Source organism: Denticeps clupeoides, chromosome 1, assembly GCF_900700375.1.
Source record: "Denticeps clupeoides chromosome 1, fDenClu1.1, whole genome shotgun sequence".
Taxonomy (NCBI): domain Eukaryota; kingdom Metazoa; phylum Chordata; class Actinopteri; order Clupeiformes; family Denticipitidae; genus Denticeps; species Denticeps clupeoides.
The window spans coordinates 22103490-22123921 of NC_041707.1; the positions used below are offsets into that span (position 1 = coordinate 22103490).

The window sequence follows — 20432 nt, forward strand, 5'->3', positions numbered from 1 at the left end:
TGAATAAAAACAATGTATGTAATGTATTAATATTCATTTGAATAAAGTTTTTTTTTTTGTTAAAAAGCTTTACTTCTTGAATCCATGCACACCTTTTCTTCTCTATATCAAAATTATCACAACATCTTTGATATTTCTCCAGTAACCATTTAAGCTTTGGAAGTTTGGAAAGTAGTAAAATTATTTTAGTTCATGGAAGCTTTGTGTAGCTTGTGCAACCCCATAATAAATCATCTGCCCCCCCACCCAGTGTTAAATCACTATACATTTTTTTACATACACAAATCTCTGAACAATTATCTTACATTAGCTGACATTTGTCATTTATTGTGCTCTGACATGTAGAAGAGGGAAGTAATGTATTTCATACACTAAAGCCTGCAACTGATCCCTCCTGTGACCATTACGGTTTCACCAGTGATGTAAGAGGCATCATCAGAACACAGGAAGGCAATAACACCACCAATTTCTTCTGGCTCTCCAAGCCTGAGTGAGGAAACAAATTAAAACTGTGAGCAAAAAAAAAATAAATGTGAAACTAAAGATAGGTAAGAAAGCAGAAGGAACCTTTTAATGCTTAGCTGCTTCTTCAACTCATCTACAAGGTCTTCAGACTGCCACAACTGAAAAAAACGATGTTTCAAAACAGTGAGATTTCAGACAGGAAGTATTCACATTTCATGTTCTCTGCTGCCCCAATGTCAAAACGACTAGGCTGTATTAATGGATTCAGTTTGGCAAAATGGGGTGACTGAATGGCTCTTTAGAGAATAATTATGTAGCAAAGGCTCCAAATTCACAATTGGCTTTCAGTTCCTCTATATAATTACATTTTGATGATCATTACTTGAAGAAAACAGTAAGGGTGAGATCTGCATGTTTAACTTACCGCTGAGCTAAATCGGGTTTTAATGATTCCTGGTGCAACACAGTTGACCCGGATGTTGCTATTGGCAAGGTCAGGTGCCAGTGCCCGGGTAAGGCCTAGCAAGGCTGTCTTACTCACACTATACGGACCCAAAGCCTGAAGGTTAAAGGTCATAGGTTGAAAAGTGCACTACAATTAACTTGACAACTAAATCATATTCAACAGAAACATTTGACAAACCTGCATTGGCTGGTACCCAGCAATTGATGACACAAAAACCACAGACCCGCCCCTAGAAATGAAAGAATCATATCAACTGTCAAACACTGGACAATTTATTTCAAAGTAATTCAGCAAGTCTGTGTCTCACCCTCTCTTCTCCATGTGTGGCACAATAAGTTTGGTCAGCAGGAAAGAAGCTTTCACGTTGACATCTAGGATCTGGCAGAAGGTACGAATCACAGTAGCTCCTCAACTATTATTCAATAACACTTCAGAAGCAATGCTTATACATTATTATAGAAAACATTGTTTGTCCTAACCTTATCCCAAACCGCCTCAGTGGATTCCAAGATGTTTCCAAAGAAAGGATTGACTGCTGCATTGGACACTAAGATGTCTATGCCACCACACTCCTTCACTGTCTGAATGGAACAGTAACTTCAATGTATGTCTCTCTGTTGATCTTAATAATCATGTACTACACAAGAAACTAAGATCCACCAGGTGAAAACTCACCAGGTTCACAAGCTTCTCACGATCTTCGCGGTTACCCACATTGCATGTGGTGCCGGTGACTTGTATATGCTCGCTACGCAGCAGGGACACGGCCTTGTCCACATTAGCCTGTTTACGACTGCTCACCACAACATGAGCGCCTCTTTTGCCCAAAGCCTGTGCTGCAGCTAGGCCAATTCTGAAAGACACAAACTGAACTCACTGCAACTGTTCAACTGTGATGACCTTATGTAGTGATAAATGAACGCGTGTTCTGACAGAAAATCTTTCTGTGTGAAAGGGCATTGGATGACTGTTTTTGCATGAACTCTGGTCCATCTACAGTTGTGAAAAATATTATATATACACATACACATACTCACACTCATATAGCTTTTTCCACTCTACCCTAAACATACTCTTGATTTATATTAGATTTGACCGCTCACGTTATTGGTGTATATGTATACCAACATAGTTTGGCTCTAGCTCGGACACTACTTTCTGTAACAGGATGACATGATCATTGGCTGTACAGGGCTGTATGAATGAATGAATGAATGAAGAACTAGTTCAATAAACATTTTTACAAGAGAAAAGGCCAGGGATTGATTTAAAACCATTACACACCCATCAGTTGATGCAGTCACGATGGCGACTTTTCCTGACAGACTGCTGTGTGACATTGTCCTTCTAGCAGCAGCAACAGAGCTGGTAAGTAGACCCTTAGCAAACGATCTCAGCATTGGGTCTGTGTGAATAAAAATTGATTATTAATTTACACTAGAAAAGTGTAATTTTATGTTTATTGGTTGTTTCACCCATTCCCACACACTCAACTCTCTCAAGACATTGTAACAAAGGAATATGTCATAGACTGGGCACAGCCTATGGACAGTGCATTGGTTGCAACATATTGCAAGACATTTCAAGCTGCTGTGTGTTTAAATAAAGTGTAGCAATTATCACTCCTGTGTGTTTGACTGCCGTACTTACAGTGTAAAACAGCCAACAAAAAATAATATTAGGAATAAAACAGTCTCCTGTGAAAATTAGTACTGTATACAGTTTTATTGGCAGTATTTAACAATCCAAGCATTTTCAGAAATAGAACTCACCCTTTAGGGTGTTGAATGTAAATATACATTCATAAAACAAAATCTCAATTTCTCTCGAGGGACCTGACACTGGCTGTTCGCTGTACAGATGCGCATGCACGCAGCGCCAGAGACATTTTACCTTTAACTTTCATGTACTTTTGGGGCAGTGGTGGCCTAGCAGTTAAGGAAGCGGCCCTGTGATCAGAAGGTTGCCAGTTCAAATCCCGATCCACCAAAGTGCCACTGAGCAAAGCACCGTCCCCACACACTGCTCCCCAGGCCACTGTCATGGCTGCCCACTGCTCATCAAGGGTGATGGGTTAAAGCAGAGGACACATTTTGTAGTGTGCACATGTGCTGTGATGCACTGTTTCACAATGACAATCACTTCACAGTTCTTTTAGATGTACTGAATCTTTAGAATCAGTTCACTAAAAAGACACGTTCGAAAGATTTGTTCACCCAATCTAGAGGAGCCTGTGAACCCGACTCCCTGAACTGATTGTTGTGACTCTTCTTTTCAACAAACACCTTTGTAAAAACTAAACTCGTTTATAAATCGTGATGTTTTAATCCTTTGATATGCTATTTAACTGGTCCATTACAAATACTGTATAATTCACACTATACACAAGTACTACTCTGGTTTAATCAGCTCTAATCAAGGTAATACAAAGTCACTATTCTCATTGTATAAGAACATCCTCTTTCGTCCATTTGAATGTCCCTTTGGCCCATCTTACATCTATGGGCAGCAGAGGACTTAGCCGCTCCACAACCAAGCTCAGAAATATGAATTCACTACGCTGTTCAAGTGTACTCTTGCAGACAGTCTAATTGATTAGTATATATGACTCATAATCTTGTATTTTATTGTAGTTTTACTGTGTCTTGTATTGTTGTTTGTACGGTGTCCTTGTGTGTCAGAAAGGCACCTATAAATAAAATAAATTTACTCCACAGTATATTCAGCGAAGGATTCACACTGAACATAAATGTCTCCTAAATAGTTGCAATGAGTCGCATATTTTCTCAAACTGAGATTTATACACGACTTCTTACCTGCTATGTGCTACTGTTCATGCAATTTATGCACAATGCACTTAAGCAGAATCCATAGTCACTACCCAATGATGTCCTTGAGCATAAATATTTTTGTTTGTTCATTCATTCAGGCAGACAGCTCAACTGAACAGAGAGACAAACAAAACCACGCGAGAAAACGATTCGGCTCAGTACGGTCCTTTAAAAGATCCGTTCGTTTGAACGAATCGTTTCGCGAACGACACAATTTCACTGTGGAAAGTGACGTGGCTGATATGGGCCAAAGGTTACGAGTCGCGGTAAATGTTCGGACGCGCACCGCACACGCAGCTGCTTTGGGCAGCACAGCATTTTTACATTTACAGCGTTTATCAGACGCCCTGATCAATAAGTACAATAAGTAGTTACATGGACAGTTCCCCCCCTGGAGCAACTTAGGCTTAAGTCTCTTGCTCAGGGACACAATGGTAGTAAGTGGGATTTGAACCTGGGTCTTCTGGTTCATAGGCGAGTGTGTTACCCACTAGGCTACTACCACCTAGCTCGTGATAGTTCGTAACGTCCCCGCTAAACTGCGCGTTTAACTCTTATCAAAAACACGCAAGACTTGCCTAGGTGCACCAATGCATCACAATCTAAATATTCTGTCCGACGAGGGGAGACGCGAGAGCACGCCCGTCTACCCGCTAAGCAGCTTCATTTCGTTCGTAAAACGCGAGCAGCAACCCGGCCGCTGGTTCCGCGTTCGCAGCTTACCTGCGTGGTGTGCGAGGGAAACCTCGCAATGGCTTTTTTTTTTAAATTGCGCATACAAGCTCAAAGTGCGTTCAGCGCGACCTTCTGACGCTGAAGGCGGCCATGCTGACGACGGGCACTTCCTGCGGCTACCGTAGCGCGACTAGAATACTCCAGCCACGCTGGAAAAGCCTCACAAAACGCGCGACGGGAGAATACTGTTCGGAACTTCGCTCAGTGGTTTCTGAGCTTTACAATTATGAAAACTGCATTTAAACTGTATGATTTAAGACCACCCCCTTAAAAGGCAGAACCTGTGCCATATTCTCTCAGGTACAACAGCCATGACCTCCCCAGTCATTTGCACAGCTTCACTTTTCACTTCACACATTTTACATGTGCACACCTTTACATATTATGTTTAAAAACATACATTTGTAATATTTGTTTATATTTCCAATATTTGAACACTTGTAATTACTTGCAATATTGCAAGTAATATTGACCATGCACCAGTCACTCTGTGCAGCTCTGGTCTGCCAACTACCTCACTTGTCACTTCGTCACTTTAAACTTACCTCTGTTGCACTACATGGTTTTGCACTCTCCACCATGTGCCCTTATTTGTATATGGTGTTTTTAAAATTGTATATTGTGTTTTTTTTTTAAATTGTATTTATACTTTGTATTCAATGTTACTGTTTTTGTATTTAATGTTACTTGTATGGGTCAGAGAGTAACGTAATTTCAATTCTCTGAATGTCCTGTACATGTGGCAGAATTGACAATAAAGCTGTATAAATGTTTAACATTTTATTCCCCTACTGGAGTCAGTTCATTTTGCTGTTTACTCTCAAGCACATGCACAGTCATGTCAAATATTTATTGTGAGGCTGAGAAAATCTTGATTAATTAATTACAATCATATGCTTATGGAACCCAGGTAACATTGATGTTGAAAAAAACATTTTCTTTAATTGGGATTCAGTTTAATTTAAGATTTACCGGAGCAAAGAGGTATTAAAAAAAAAAAAAAAAAAAAAACAAAGTTAACAGTAATGGTTAAAATAAAATCTGCCAGAGTATGACTATTTTCCTCAGATAAGTAAAAAAAATTATATATATAAAATGTATTCATAAGAAATAAAATACAAAAGCATTACTCCTGTCTATATACGTCTTAGTCCCTTAATTCTTCCAATGGCATAGTAATCAGATCAGAGAAGAAACTGCCCTCATTGTCGCCTCCACCAAATATAAGTAAAGTCTGAGGGGTGCATTCTGAATCCTGGTCCTGCTCAGCCACAGGACCCTAAATGGGAGACAAAAAAAGAAGAAAGGGTGAGCGAGAGAAACAAACTAAACTAATTACATATTGGAAACCTAATATCAGACAGGGCAAAGGTGGGGAAAAAAATTATATTTTAACTGATTATCAACTGATGCACTGAAAATCAGCTTAATGCTAGTTCCAGGAATGTAAAGTGCAAGAGGCATCCTCGCTAACCCCATTACTTCTTCACCCTTCACAAATAAATCTGATTAGTAACAGAGGTTTATGGCTCTCTTTAACACTTTTGACCATACCAAAACCGGATCTAATGAGAAACCCGAGGATTCCACAAACATCTACCTCCAGAGATGATGTCGACATGGTGATAATTGAATGTCCGGCACGAGGGACTGAACTTAGCCTGGAATGGACCACAGTGGTCCAGCTGCTTGTGTCTACAAAGCAAGGACAAGACAAGTCAATAATAAGTTTCAGTTGTATTAGAACCATTAAACAAAGACTCACCAGTGTTAAAAATGAATGTGTCATTTAGAGCATTGTTTCCATTGTATCCTCCATGAACAAGAAATCGGGAGTCTGAGAGAAGGGCACATCCATGCCAGCTGTGGGACAACACCATTTTAAATTAATGCATTTCTTGATAGTCATACCCTCCATACAAAAGAAATACAATAAATAAAAATTCAATTCAATGATTTGCACAAACAAGCAAATTACTAATGAAAAGTACAGTTTTCATGTCTACCTTCTTGGGGAGGGAGGCGTCCCATAAGTCTTAACAGTAGAAAACTCCATCAGCCCTAAAACAGAAAAAACAAAAAGCTGAAAATAAAACTAAATAAAACATTTACAAACAAATAAAAATAAATGTATTTTAATGTCTGCACAATTACATAATTGTTAGGCGTGGAGAGAGAAGCACAGACCCAGCCATTCTTACTACAACAGTATTGCTTAATGGTGGCAATTTAAATATTCATTTTACGTTTGAAGAACTTTACTCCCCTCTCGAAACTCCACGTTTTGAGTGATGTTTCAAATGCTTTCTAAATTTGTTGTGCTTTAATAGCGACAAATTTGAAGAACTTTTTGCCAACATTCATCTGGTATCAGAAATACTTCCAGACAGTGGTCTTACTCTTAACTTTTTTTTTTTTTCACAAGCTTGGTGCTGCAGAACTATCATTCGCCCACTGCCATGTTTCTCTCATGTAAGTATCCAGGGAAGGGGCTGCCTGCTTCAATGCCTGTTAAAAATGGTTGTAATTTGCTGGCAATTTCCATGAATTGCCAGATGCAAAACTGGAATTTAAACATCAAGTGCTAATTAATTTTCGAAAATCAATTAGTATTTTAGAATAATCAATGCATCGCAATGCAGACGTGGACCGTTCTGCACCGATGTAGTAGAGAACTTGGTGATTTTCTCTCAGCGGCATAAAAATTCTGGTTAAAAAGTAGTGCTGGTAGTGACTGTGGCTTGCCACGTTAGCGTGTGCTGCATTCAGTCTGAAAGTGGTTTAAGATTTTTTCCAAAGGAGAACTACCAGTATATACACGACTGTTAAAAAGTGAGTGTGGACTGAACACCGACAGTTTTTCTGATCATTGTAGCAAATCATAGAGTCTACACAGATGAACGAGTCCTGAACTCTTGAAGAGAGAGAAAAAAAACCACACACACAATGTAGAACATTTTTGATTCTGGATGATGCATCGATGATCGTAATCAAATTGAATCATGAGACCACAGAAGGTTCACGTCTCTAGTAAACAGTGAGTCTGTGAGTCAACCTTATCTTACAAATCTGCCAGATCAAAACATGTACTACAATTTACAACAATGCCACATCTGCAGTGAAACTGAATGACAGCCATAATGACATAACATGAGTTAAGGAATGGACCCTTACCAAGATCCAGCATGTTCATATCATTAAAGCACACAGGTGTGTCCCAGCCTCCAAAGATAAAAATCTTCCCCTGAATCACACAAGCAGAATGTCTGGAGAGAAAAGGAGAAATGTGTCATAATTTTAAAATCGGTAAAAGCACACTGATCAGACACCAACCACCACACCCCGACAGCTTACCCTGAGCGTGGGGCAGGACGTTCTCCAGTAACAATCGGCTGGTACCAGATGGCCATCTCAGGACTGAAGATATAGATTGAGTCGCTGCAACCATCCGGCTCGGGGTTTGGGCAAGGAAACACCCCACCAAAGACAAACAGTTCCCCCCGAAAGAGACTGCAGCTGTGATATGCCAGTGGGGGGACTTTACCCTGCGCCTATTCAAAGAATTGTCACATAGAATCCAATGTCAGCCTCATTGGGTTTTATTTAGGAGCTGAATTGATGGAGCGATCAAGCAAATTAAAAGCAACAATGCTCTACATTTATGAAACTAAATATTTCACACAGAAATCATGAGGACAAAACCAAATATATAAGCATTTGTTTGGTAGGATGGTGATTACACTGACCTCCACCATGCTCCAACGCCAGCTCTGGGTGTCCAAAATGTGCATGTCATTGAACCACTTCTTGTTTTTAGAACCACCGAAAACAAAGATGCGCCTTGACTCTGGGTCATATGTGGCTGTGTGCCCAATCCGAGCTTCGGGTGTGGGGCCTTCAGCCAGCGTTTCAGCAGGAACCCATGAAAGATCCTCTGGCAATGATAAACTGTTCTTAAACATTCAAAGTCATTCAATTGTATTTGCATTTAAATATACAATACATTATTTTGGTAGCTACACTATGAGTGTTCTGGTATCCATTTACATCAAGTAGCATATAGATCAGGATTATGCTGATGTACTAAACTGAAATATTAATGAGCTCACTAGGTTTTCCCCCTTCTTAATTTATATATTTCGTGGCATGGAGACAGCTTAAAAAATTATAAAGAAAATAACAAAAGAGGGGAACTTACCAGTGCACAGCTTCCACATGGGGTCCTTGCAAAAATGCATCCTTGATCCCTGTCCTCCAATCAAAATGGCTGTTTGTGGGTCAATAGGGCAGAGAGTGTGGCCCCAGCGACCTGAGGGACTGTCCAGGGGAGCTGAGGAAGACAGTTTGAAAGAAACATGGCTCATATTATCACAACTAGAGAAAGAATAGGGGAAACAACATAAGTCTTAGGAAATTCATGTGAAAGTTAAAAATACCAGTTTGGGTTGGAGTTTTGCCCTGTCTGCCTTTAGGTTTCTGGGTCTGGGGAGTACGGGCAGATGCCCCCGGTCCACTGTTCTCATCTCCCTGGGGAAAGAGGCTACCACGGAGCGTCTTGCTGCCCCGTCTATGAGGCGTGTTCTCAGAGGCAGCACCATTAGGACACAGATTCTCCTGCCCTGGTCCATCATCTTCCTGCACCTCTTGTTTCCTCTTTCTTTTGCCATGAGCCTCACGGGCGACTCGGGGTCCCACACTGCCCTGAAAGATACGCAAGAAATTGTTTAAAGAGTTCAAAAAATGTCACTGATGCAATAACAAAGCAGGGAAATGTTGCATTACATGCTTTTATCCAATCGCACAGAAATTATTTGATACAGACGTGCAAAAAAAAAATTCTGAGACCCATTTTTGCCGTTTAGGTTGTTCTAGTGACAAACATCCAACCATTAAGTGTATAGTAAGAAAGTTTCTGATGTTCTGAAACATCTGAAATTACACATCATCATGATTGTGAGAAGGTGCATTTTGCCCTGTGTCTGCTCACAGATAAAAAACAAAACAAAACAAAACAAAACAAAAAAAAAAAACAGGAAGATGACATTCTGTAAATAAGTTCACAGCAAAAATTATCGTTGCCCAGCTTACTTGCGGAGTGACCTCCTTCCTGGAGACTGTTAATTCTGCATCAGAGACTCCATCTTTACTCTGTTCAATGAAACATAATCATGATTAAATAACTCACATTCTATAAAACCATAACTGTAATAATATACAAGCGATACAGACCATGCCACCCTGACCAACTTTCACGGTAACAGTCGCACCACTGGACCACACACCATCTTCCCAATATTCCCAACACAGGGACCTTGGAAATGTAATGCATGTTTGATTAGGTCTACATGGGCAGAATTATGACCCAAGCGCCACACCTTACTTGTTGAGAGGAGTCAGCTTGGCAGAAAGCAGCGGGTTCTTCTCGGCGTCCCGCAACTCCGCCGTGACGCAGGTGCAGCTGCCCCACCTGCCCCTGGTGAACAGCACCACCTGCTGCACGGAGGCGGGAACCGCGACGGAGCCGCGGCCGCTCTTCCCAACCCTGACAACAAAGAGAGGGGGCTGAGTCCACATTCCCCTCAGCTGTCGCACAACGTTCACAACGACCCGGTCCCTTCTGGTCCTCGTTCCTTACAAGGAGACGGACAGAGAGACATTTTGCGTGGGGAAATGGCAAGAATCTTCCGAGGTTCTCCGGTCCACGTGTTCCATGCTCAACACACACATTTAGAATTTATCGATCGACGACGTGGTTAAAGTGTGCTTTTTGGGTCCAGATATCACCGTCTTGATATCTTGAATATCTTTTTGGAATTAATGCGTCCTATTCCACCCGAAACGTTCTACAACACAGGCCTGGGGCAAACATTCGTGTTAAATTAGCCTGAATTCTATCCTGTCGAATAAGCAAGTTGACGAGCCGCAGTAATGTTGTAATCGCTGAAATGTGGGACCGAGACGATACGCACCCAAGCACTTCCCGCGGAGCTTCATCCAGTCCAAAGAGCGCGTAAATACTGAAGCCGTCCATTCCGCTCAGCTTGAACGTATATTCAAATATATCCAAGCGTCCAAACAATGTGCACGTTTAAAATCTTTTTTCATGAAAGGAAAGGAAAAAAATGATGAAAGAACAAATCGTACAATCCGGCAAGCGCCACCATAAAAACACGAAGAGCGCGCCACGGCTTAAACGCTACGTAGGCGGTGACGAATCAAAAGGCGCGTTGATGGTAAGTCGGCTGACGAGCCAATGAAAGATTAATGGGCGGGAACGCGACGTCAAGCGGGTTGCCAGTTGCTAAGTAAGTATTTCGAAGTAATGTGCTTCTGTAGCTCGAATGTTTCTACTTGATGTATTCATGTATTTGTAACACTTAATTGCTGTGTTGTAAATAAACGTTAATAAATTGATTTTTAAAGAACGGACTTACAGTTACATTTAAAAGCGTATGTTTGATTTGGCAACCGCAATTCCCCATTTAGCCAATTGATGTCGCTAATGAAACGCTGGCAGTGGGAGTACGTTGCAACTCGTAAAATTGCGCACTTCTAAGCTAAAAGTAAGTTGCAGATTCTTAAGATTTATTAATTCCTTTATTAAATGCTAGCTCTGTTCTTTATGGAACGTAGAACGCTCGCGGTGGTTCCTTTCTTCAAATTCGTTAACCGTGGGGGTTTGAGGTATAAGATAATTCTCCCAAACTCTGGACTGCAGGCTTTCTAAGATATAATTAGGCAGCAACTCTAAAAATTCGAGCTGATTCATCAAGTTGGTCAGCCATGTGGCTGTCAGGAGTTATGTTGATAAAAAAAAAAAAGAAAAGTACATATGCTTTACGTTCATTAGCTTTTTACATTACATTTACAGCATTTATCAGACGCCCTTATCCAGAGCGACCTTCAATCAGTAGTTACAGGGACAGTCTCCCTGGAGCAATTTAGGGTTAAGTGTCTTGCTCAGGGACACAATGGTAGTAAGTGGGATTCGAACCCGGGTCTTCTGGTTCATAGGCGAGTGTGTTACCCACTAGGCTACTACCACACTAGCTTTGGGCCAGTGGTGGGCCAGTGGTTAATGAAGCGGCCCCGTAATCAGAAGGTTGCTGGTTCGAATTCCGATCCACTAGGGTGCCACTGCAAATCACAGTCCCCACACACTGCTCCCTGGGCGCCTGTCATGGCTGCCCACTGCTCACCAAGGGTGATGGGGTAAAACGCAGAGGACACATTTTGTTGTGTGCATCGGGTGCTGTGCTGTGTATCACAATGACAATAATTTTCACTTCACGTTAATATTCCCACTATTTATTGTAACAGCAGGCTCTATACTGCAAATTGTCCAAATAAAAGTGCCCAAAATGTCACCCTTCCCTTCCCAGATGGCGACCCATGAAGTCAGTGCCAAAGAGAAGAGCAGGAAGCGGCTGCCACGAATGGCAGCTTCCTTTGCAATCCGCGTCTCCTCAGATCATGAACCCAGTTGTGCAGGCCCTGCTGGTGCACCAACACCCCCTGCCTGTGACCCGAGGGACCATTTTAAGACTGCCGATCGTGACAGTTCAGGAACCTCTGACCTGCTGGACGTGGCGCCTGAGCAGACACGGGTGGAGGAGGAGACCCTCGAGTGCCCAGAATTCCCAGCATTGCAGGATTTGGAGGAAGAGTCAGATGATTGCTGCTTTGAGACCTACTCTCTGGAGAGCCTGGGCTGTCCGTCTGACAGAGGTGACAGCTCTCAGGATGGCATCTTTGAAACCAAGAGGGGACATGGGATGTGTTATTTACATGTATAAATGGTGTAATACAGGCTTAAAGTAACAATTATTAATCTATACTGACAGATATTTGATCATTATAGATTTGTCAATTTAGAGTTGTACAGTTTAGCAATCTAATACAAGTAATGGCTGTCGTTCAAATAATGCTTCAAATATCTGGATTGGGTATCAATAACACTGTGACGACCTATTTTTTTTTTTTAAATGTAGGAACATCTTTGTTTTCCTCATTTGATACACCAACATGTTCCACAGCAACTTGTAAGGTCTGCAGGGCCAATGTTTTAGGGGGGGCTGCTGCATTACTAAGTGTAAGATGACTAATTTAATAAAGCACCTCCAGAAGCCCAATAACACGTCAGCAAAACAAATACGTATAAGTATATATATTTGTTCAATTGATATATTTAATTGTAGTATATAAATCAGTAATCTGTCTCTGTAATCACTAATATCGGATCGGTAATCTGGATCAATATTCAAACATTCATCAATGTTCCTCTCTTCCTCAGTCTCTCATCATCTACTTTACCTGTTGTGATTTACTTGTGTTGAACCACTGAAAGCACTGTTGAGTGAAATAGCTTTTTAAAAGATTAGTTTTTACAGGGTCTAGTGATGTGTATGACTTTGAGTGACTTTTCATGTGTTTTTCAGATGTAGTTTTGAACTGGCACAGTCAGCGCATTGCAGCCCTGAGCACGGAACACTTTGACCGACTGACAAAAGACTGCCCGGAGTTCCTGGGCACGAAGAACTGCCTCGCTGTTTTCATACTGGAAAGAGGTGTGTGTTTCAGTCCAGGAGTGGGCCTTCTGAGAAGCAGAAATATGCTTATCCTAATACAGATAGATAGTCAGATAGATAGACACTTTATTCATCCCAGAGGAAATTCAGTGTCCTGCAGTTTAAGATTACAAATAGACAAGATTACATAGTACACACCATATAGACATGTAAACATGGAGGCTTGTAAATAATGGGAACTTGAGAGGTGTTGCTAGTGCTGCACTAGTACGGTATGCATGTGGTAGTGCAAGGTGCTGTGTGCAAAAAGCAAACTGTGTGGGTGTGAATTGTAACATTATCGCACCGCCCCTCCCCGTCCTTTTGTGGAATTGAAGAGTCTCATGGCATTGGGGAGGAACATCCAGTTGCACTGTAGGTCTCGACAATCTCTATGCATTCCCCTTTTATTATTACATGCTCAGGGTGTGACCTCCACCACCATCTCGATTGTTTTCTGAGTGTTTAAGCGCAATTTGTTTTAGTCACTCCATGACACAAAGTCCCGGATTAGCGTCCTGCGTTTGTCCTCCTGTCCCTATACACACCGAATTTCTGCACATGGCAGTGCTGCGAATGGTTGAATGGTCTGACACACAGACCTCCACTCCACAGGACTGGAGAGAGTACTGCTGATGACAGTGTCTGACCTGCAATTCCCCAGTCGCACCTCCAGTCCACTAGGTGCAGGTCTACTCTCATCTCTGTCAGTTTGTCCTTAAGTAGCATAGGCTGGATGTTATTAAAGGCATTGGAGAATCCATAATACATAGCAGGATAAGGGGTAAGGTTGGCTTTCCTTTTTTTGCGTGTGTGTGAGAGACTTTTTTCATCCAACAACAGCACCAGAAAGCTCTGACTAATTATACTAAAACACACACAATCATTGCAAGAGGATGTTTGTAGATGCACACATTGAAATGAATTCTCATTTAACTGATGTGCATATTGGGCATGTTTTTGCTGTGTGTGTGAGTGTATGTTGCAGGGGTGACTGACACTGGAGGCCAGCCGTGTGAACTGTATGAGGTGGTGGCGATGGGAACCGGCCAGAACTGCTGCAGCGGTTGGCTGCGTTTTAATGGCTCAGTGGTCCATGACTGCCACGCCACAGTCGTCGCTCGGCGCGCTCTCAAGCGGTGCGCATTAACTCTCTTTAACTCTTCATCCCTCCCGCCCCTCCCTCGACTCTGTGCATAATCATTTCAGCTGGGGCATTCTCTTTTGATTGAATTATGCATGTTGCACATTAGACAACAACAAACTTTGAGTAATGATGCATTTTTGGCATCAGCAGAGTGATCCATCTGTTTGCTGTGCAGCTGAGCCACTACATTCCTGTACGTGCCGTTAAAATGGGACTTCAAATGAAAGTGTCAGCCAGCTTTTACATGTAAATGTCTCATTCGTTATTTGCCTAGGTACCTGTACAAGCAGCTGCTGCTGACCTTCAGTTCCGACCTACAGCTGAAGCAGCGGTCTATATTTGAGAAGCCTACAGACCAACAGCATCTTCAGCTCAAACCTAAAATGTACCTGCATCTGTACACCAACTATACACCGGAGGGAGCTGCCCAGTCCATGCTGCTGTCAGTCTGTTTTTTTTTTTTGCTTCAGATGCCCTGCTATCCCTTTAGCTACCCATATAGTACTTTACAGCCAATATTTGATCGCCTATAATCAACAGGACGTCCCAGAGCAGCCAGCTGAAGCTTCAGTGCCACAGTAAAGGCTCACTGATCCCGGCAGCGCTCCTCTCCCCCAGCATTTGGGGAGCACGCATATGCTGCATGTCAGAGAGTGATAAACTTACCCGCTGGACTGTCACTGGAGTGCAGGGGGCAGTACTGAGCCACTTCATTCAGCCGCTCTACATTACCAGCTTTGTACTGGGTAAGCCTACAGGCTGCGCTTCTATTGCTAAATGCAGGTACTGCGTCACAGTTTGCTTGTAACTCAGTGAAGGAGTTCATGCCTGTGATTTATTCGCAATGTGATTAGGATAATACAAATTTTTGAAATACCAATTTCTTACTCTTTGCAGCAATATTATGTCTTACTGCTCAACTTTGGTCCTTTCTCAGGTGATCCCTGCCACTCCTCTGAGAAAGTCTCGGATATCATCAACAAGCGACTGGGAGTGAGTTGGCAGAAGGCCTTGAACCCTCCATACCGTGAAAGCACCGTGACCTTTCTGAGTGGGGGCCGCGTAGGTCCGCTGTTGCCCACAGAGGCATGTCAGGACCTCAGCGTCAACTGGTGCTTGGGCGACTCTTGCATTGAGGTTGTAGATAGCACTACTGGCTGCACCATTGAGAGGTGGGTTCAACAAAGAACACATTGCTAGTCTTTCACATAAATTCCTTTCCACCATTTAATGTGACTTATGGCAGTGGTGGCCTAGTGGGTAAGGAAGTGACCTTGTAACTGAAGGGTTGCGAGTTCAAATACCGAACCATCAAGGTGCCAGTGGGCTAGATGCACATTGTGTTGTGTGCACCATGTGCTGCTCTGTATCACAATGATAAAAATGTTCACTTTCAAAGTTTTTTTTGGTCTCCTGCAATCTCTCTCCTCCCAGGTCTCCATTTGTGAGTGGGCCAAGGTTCTACAGTCGACTCTGCAAAAGATCATTCTACGGTGCCTTCCAGAAGGTGGCAACCCTGGCAGACCAACATCTACTAAATTTCCCCACTTACCGTAGTGCCAAGGTGTGTGTGTGTGTGTGTGTGTGTGTGTATGTATATGTATATATATATTTTTTTTTCTTTATATGCATTTCTTTTACAATATGCTTTTTTTATGCAACAACCTTGATGTAGGGCTCAAATTCTTTAAAATTTAACTTCAGACAGCTGCTGCGCTGTATCAGAAGACCAAAACCCTGGTCAACCAACAGTTCCTTGCTAACAATGCTGGACCTTGGAGCCCCAAACACCTGGTTGACTGCTTCAAACTGTGAATCGGTCTACGAAGAACAGATACTGTAACTGGCAGCTTTGTTAATCAGCTATTGCAGGGGTTCCCAGTCTTGTTTCTTAGGGCCCCCCTTAAAAAAAGTTTTATCTCCAGTCATTGCTTAAGTTGGATCAGATGACAACTGTCTAATAATATGTGGGACAGGTTGAAAGCACATTGTGAGAACATTGTGTCAAGGAGGCCTATAGAAACAGGACTGGAAACCTCTGAACTAAAATAGAACAGTATGCATAATGTTAATTCATGTTAATTTTTTTTTTTAACTCTCAGTGTTGCAAGTTTATGTTCACATTATCATTTAAAACTAATTGTTCAGAGAAGTTTAAAATGAGAAGAATTTCAGAGAAAAAATATTAATGTAAATTTTGGAGTTCATATTATTACAAATAAAACATTGTTACATTGCTGAAGTATTTGATTGGACTGCTTTTTGACTTGTGTATGACAGCAACCCCATGAGCCAAGGAAGGGAAGGAAAACAACAAAGAAACATTTTATTGCTGTTCTGAAATGGAACATGTAAAAATGTATAAAAAGCATCTTGGTGTTCATTAGTTTGTCTAACCGTAACAATGAGAGTGAACATTAAAGAGAAAACATGATGCAATGTCATCTTTGGAGAGGGATGGAAAGATATTTTTAATCCCCTAAACAATGCAGGTAGTATAATACCAACAACAGGCAAGAGTACACACACACACACACACACACACACACAAATAAGGCAGAAAAGGGTGTCTTGAGTTTACGGCACTTTTGGCAGAAACCATCAGTAGTCTTACATATGAAACATTTAGTTTTTTTCTCTTTTCTGGGTATTTTAACAAAATTGGATGACTATTCCAACATCAAATCTATACAATATCTTGTTTTTTTGTTTTAATAAATAAATGATTTTCCAGCTAAAGGAGGAGTACTGCTTCGTAGGACCATGGTATGATCAATAATTAGGTGAACATTTTATGTACAGCTTTAAATATAAAATATATATATTTTTTGTAAAAGCTACTAGAGTGCAGTTATAATGACCAGACGGAAGACTGCACCGATACTTAGTACGCATCTAACTAGATGTTCCAATGAACTGGTCTGTCATAATTATACCGGCGTCACAATGTAAAAATCTTTATTCAAACACATCTAGCATTTAGCAAAATAGCAACTGTGTGAAAGTGAGTAAGATAGGCACGTTTGATTTAAGCGTAAACTCTCATTTGTCACTTGGCAGTTTCAGAGGTGGCACTGTTTTAGCTTTAATGCCCTCATTAAAACAGCATTACACACAAATAGATAAACAATGTTCTTAGAAAACAACAAAAAGGAACATACACTGACCTTAAAGCCACAATTTCCACAATCTCTCCATGTCTTTAAGAGCTATAAACATGACTGTAACTCAATTTCAGCAACAGATGGCATTCCGAATATTAACTGTATTCAAGCTGACTGGCCCTTTCATAATTGAATTATGGATATATAGTGTGGAATCAGTCGGTGACCATTTTGGCTGAAAGGAAATGCTTAAATACAAAGAGAGTATATATATCCTCTTATTATTTACTCTGATATTTACCACTGAAAGTTGTGTGTGCTTCACCTATGCTGTAAACACTCTCAGTCTACCTTCTCAAATGCGGCTTGATTAAAATCAGCTCAGGTCAGTCAGGAGATGGGCTTGGCATTAAGGTACAGTGATGGTGCCAGCTTTTCCCTCTGCCAAGCCCAGATTGGTAACCATGACAACAGGCCTTGGCTTGGCATTGCCAGCAGGGGTGATATGGAGAGATGTTTGTCACAGCCTGTCTGGCATTAACCCCTTCACGCAATGTAATGATATATGAATCTGAATGAAAATTTCTAGGAAAATATTGTGCTTTATAGAGGGATGGAGCAGTGCTTGAGAGAACGTGGATGGACGGGGCTAACGTTTAGTGGAAGTGGTCACTTGGTTTGACCAGGACGATGAAAGAAGGGTTCTGTCTCAGAGGGACTTGCCCCAACATCCTCTCCCCCACTCCGGAATTCTGAGTTCCCCTGTCTCCGCTGGAATATCAGCAGGATTCCGATGATGATCCAACAGAAGAAATTCACCCACACTGATGTCTGAAAAAACATGCATAAGACGTTCATCACTATATGGCTTCTTCTTAAAACACATAACGTACTGCTACTATTAGACTGATCTTCTGACCCTTTCATATTTGTATCCATACTTTTCCCACCAATTAATGGTTTAAATGGTTCTCTCAAAAGCTTGAAAAAGTGAATCCTGCTCTGAGTTTTACTGGCGAGCAATAGGACAAGCCTGCTTCCAGTAAAGGAGGTTCCACTTCTGACTAAACCTGCCGTTTCTGTCACTTACACCAAGTCACATTCATATCCAGTCCTGGATTGTTTCAGCAGTAAGTCTGACTATTATTCATTCTTACGAGTAAAACCAATGAGGCAGAAATGCATAGTTAGGACTTAATTTAATTCTACATGTTAGTAGTGTAACTTTTATCATATATGTTTTTTAAAATGTGAACTTTTATCAGGCAATGCCTGGTAATGCCTTTAAAAAGAATTAGGTAACATAAGAATGGAGACAGCTTCTGCTGTAAATACATGTAATCTGCGAAATAAACATTAATTGATGAATGTAAAGAAAAAAATGGGATGAGAGGATTGGGAGGGGGAGGAAGGAAAGAGGAGAAAGAAAAACAGAGGCGATGACAGATTTGCACAAAGCAAAAAATGAAGAATTGAGGCAATTAAAGCAAAACACAGCAGAAGAAAGTGAGAGAAGTCCTGATGAAACTCCACAGACCTGAGCACTTTGCAGACGGGTGTAGAATTCAGAGCCATCATAGGAACTGGCCCATTTCTTAGTCTCAGCATCGCTGCACCTAAAAATATGCAAATACTTTTATTCACCAATCAAATATTTATGCTAAAATCACAAGTACTGGTCAAGTACTAAAAAATACAAGTGATTAGACAAAACCTGCTTTTATTTTTGCATGTCAAAGGTCAGTTATAGTGACCATTGTACAACTGTATGGTGACCCTGTACCACATGTTCCTGCAGAGTTGAAAAAAACAATGACATACATAGCTTGTTTCTAACGGGAAACAGAATGCACATGAACAAAACCAACAACATTAAATATTCAACATGTATTATATTGATTTTTTTGGTATATGAAATATACCCTAAACATTCTACTCCTCTCATTTAAGCGTTATGGGGAGGAATTCCTCAGTTCAGAAAAACAACGGTCATCACCTGGTTAGGTTGGTCACTTTCTGCTGTAAGGACTCACACAGCTTGTCCAGGCCAATTTTCAGGATGCAACCCGTTATGAGCAGGAAGAACAGGAAGACTCCACAAACGCAGAGGGTCACGTTCATCCACAATCGTTCTCTGACAGCACAATCGGGGTAAAAGGGTCACACCACACACACTGCTGCATCACCAACGAACTGGCCTTGAATGCACTCGTATTTGCAGACGTACTGCAGTAACATCTCACCTCTGCACTTCGCCCTCCATACATATCGTGTAGATCCAGTAGAGGCTGAGGGAAAAACAGAAGATTGCCACACACACGGAAATGGCAGACACAAAGTAACAGAGGGAAAGGGGGCTGTAGGAGCCCACGTTGATGATCTGGGCTGATCCATTGTATTCCACGCTTCCATAAAGCACACACTTCCCATTCAAGGCACCCTGCAGCAAGAGAGAGAGAGAGAGAGTGAGGGCGGAGAATGCAACATATTTGATGAAGGGTGGCAGATAGTTGCACCACCACGTTTCCTCTCATCTGACTCCAATTCCGCAGGCACGTCGGGTCACGTGACTGAGGAAGACGCTTCACTTCCACATTTCATTTCCCTATCGGCTACTTAATTCATCGATATGAAATGCTGTTCCCGGGGTGTTAGGGACTCGTGTCGCATACAGCATGATTCAGAGCACAGAAAACAGTAAGACAAAAAAAAAAAAAATCACGGGCGTTTTAATCTGGTTTATTTCACTGGAACGTGACGACCGCGCATTCTTACATCCCATTTAATGGAATACGAGTAAATTAGCCGTAAAAAATAAAAACTTTCGTTGTCCCCGCGTTTGGTAAGTTCAGCAAGTTTCCATTTTGATCTAGAGCAGTCACGCGCAGGACAGAAAGTTCAGACAAGGCGACGAAAGGCGGCAGCGATCCACCGACAACATCAACAGGCGAACCGCAGGCCGGGCCGGTGAAACGGGTCGCTGTACCTGAGTGATGGTCACCGACGCCGCGGTGATGATGCCGCAGACGAAGCAGCTGGCGTACAGCGCGAGCTCCAGCAGCAGCGACCACGGAAGCGCCATCGCGGCGGGTCGCGGGTCACGTGTGCGCGCGCGCG

General features: G+C 41.9%; 4 protein-coding genes across 4 annotated transcripts; 1 reads left to right on the top strand and 3 right to left on the bottom strand.

Annotated features, from left to right (window-relative positions):
- Positions 1-19: 19 nt before the first annotated feature.
- On the bottom strand, positions 20-4754 carry dhrs4 (dehydrogenase/reductase (SDR family) member 4). The gene is made up of 9 exons (XM_028990174.1): positions 4486-4754; positions 2216-2336; positions 1607-1784; positions 1411-1512; positions 1239-1309; positions 1109-1160; positions 890-1024; positions 568-623; positions 20-486 (listed from the first exon to the last, which is right to left on the bottom strand). The coding sequence occupies exons 2-9, from the start codon at positions 2329-2331 to the stop codon at positions 372-374; spliced, it is 825 nt and encodes a 274-aa protein (XP_028846007.1). The 5' UTR covers positions 2332-2336; positions 4486-4754; the 3' UTR covers positions 20-371.
- Positions 4755-5333: 579 nt separating this feature from the next.
- On the bottom strand, positions 5334-10653 carry krcp (kelch repeat-containing protein). Its single transcript, XM_028992712.1, has 13 exons — positions 10467-10653; positions 9878-10039; positions 9727-9808; positions 9586-9645; positions 8934-9198; positions 8696-8827; positions 8244-8431; positions 7852-8048; positions 7672-7763; positions 6504-6558; positions 6263-6360; positions 6098-6192; positions 5334-5776 (listed from the first exon to the last, which is right to left on the bottom strand). The coding sequence occupies exons 1-13, from the start codon at positions 10526-10528 to the stop codon at positions 5645-5647; spliced, it is 1620 nt and encodes a 539-aa protein (XP_028848545.1). The 5' UTR covers positions 10529-10653; the 3' UTR covers positions 5334-5644.
- A 339-nt stretch (positions 10654-10992) lies between these two features.
- adad2 (adenosine deaminase domain containing 2) lies at positions 10993-16217 on the top strand. Its single transcript, XM_028992467.1, has 9 exons — positions 10993-11060; positions 11880-12225; positions 12936-13064; positions 14053-14203; positions 14486-14653; positions 14752-14957; positions 15149-15383; positions 15646-15775; positions 15916-16217. The coding sequence occupies exons 2-9, from the start codon at positions 11880-11882 to the stop codon at positions 16024-16026; spliced, it is 1476 nt and encodes a 491-aa protein (XP_028848300.1). The 5' UTR covers positions 10993-11060; the 3' UTR covers positions 16027-16217.
- A 440-nt stretch (positions 16218-16657) lies between these two features.
- Positions 16658-20432, bottom strand: LOC114794697 (transmembrane protein 179B-like). The gene is made up of 5 exons (XM_028987422.1): positions 20302-20432; positions 19559-19755; positions 19312-19449; positions 18853-18931; positions 16658-18146 (listed from the first exon to the last, which is right to left on the bottom strand). The coding sequence occupies exons 1-5, from the start codon at positions 20395-20397 to the stop codon at positions 17985-17987; spliced, it is 672 nt and encodes a 223-aa protein (XP_028843255.1). The 5' UTR covers positions 20398-20432; the 3' UTR covers positions 16658-17984.

What these genes read in the sequence shown, in the direction of transcription:
- LOC114794697 (XM_028987422.1), bottom strand. Translation starts at nt 20,397, where the DNA reads ATGGCGCTTCCGTGGTCGCTGCTGCTGGAGCTCGCGCTGTACGCCAGC. An exon ending in AAAGTGACCAACCTAACCAG is followed by an intron (nt 18,932 to 19,311) that starts GTGATGACCGTT and finishes GCATATTTTTAG; the next exon opens with GTGCAGCGATGCTGAGACTA. An exon ending in CCCGTCTGCAAAGTGCTCAG is followed by an intron (nt 18,147 to 18,852) that starts GTCTGTGGAGTT and finishes ATGTTTTTTCAG; the next exon opens with ACATCAGTGTGGGTGAATTT.
- dhrs4 (XM_028990174.1), bottom strand. Translation starts at nt 2,331, where the DNA reads ATGCTGAGATCGTTTGCTAAGGGTCTACTTACCAGCTCTGTTGCTGCT. An exon ending in GTGAGAAGCTTGTGAACCTG is followed by an intron (nt 1,513 to 1,606) that starts GTGAGTTTTCAC and finishes TGTTCCATTCAG; the next exon opens with ACAGTGAAGGAGTGTGGTGG. An exon ending in CTGAGGCGGTTTGGGATAAG is followed by an intron (nt 1,310 to 1,410) that starts GTTAGGACAAAC and finishes ACCTTCTGCCAG; the next exon opens with ATCCTAGATGTCAACGTGAA.
- adad2 (XM_028992467.1), top strand. Translation starts at nt 11,880, where the DNA reads ATGGCGACCCATGAAGTCAGTGCCAAAGAGAAGAGCAGGAAGCGGCTG. An exon ending in GGGCTGTCCGTCTGACAGAG is followed by an intron (nt 12,226 to 12,935) that starts GTGACAGCTCTC and finishes TGTGTTTTTCAG; the next exon opens with ATGTAGTTTTGAACTGGCAC. An exon ending in TGTTTTCATACTGGAAAGAG is followed by an intron (nt 13,065 to 14,052) that starts GTGTGTGTTTCA and finishes TGTATGTTGCAG; the next exon opens with GGGTGACTGACACTGGAGGC.
- krcp (XM_028992712.1), bottom strand. Translation starts at nt 10,528, where the DNA reads ATGGACGGCTTCAGTATTTACGCGCTCTTTGGACTGGATGAAGCTCCG. An exon ending in AAGCTGACTCCTCTCAACAA is followed by an intron (nt 9,809 to 9,877) that starts GTAAGGTGTGGC and finishes TACATTTCCAAG; the next exon opens with GTCCCTGTGTTGGGAATATT. An exon ending in CACATTCATTTTTAACACTG is followed by an intron (nt 6,193 to 6,262) that starts GTGAGTCTTTGT and finishes CTTGCTTTGTAG; the next exon opens with ACACAAGCAGCTGGACCACT.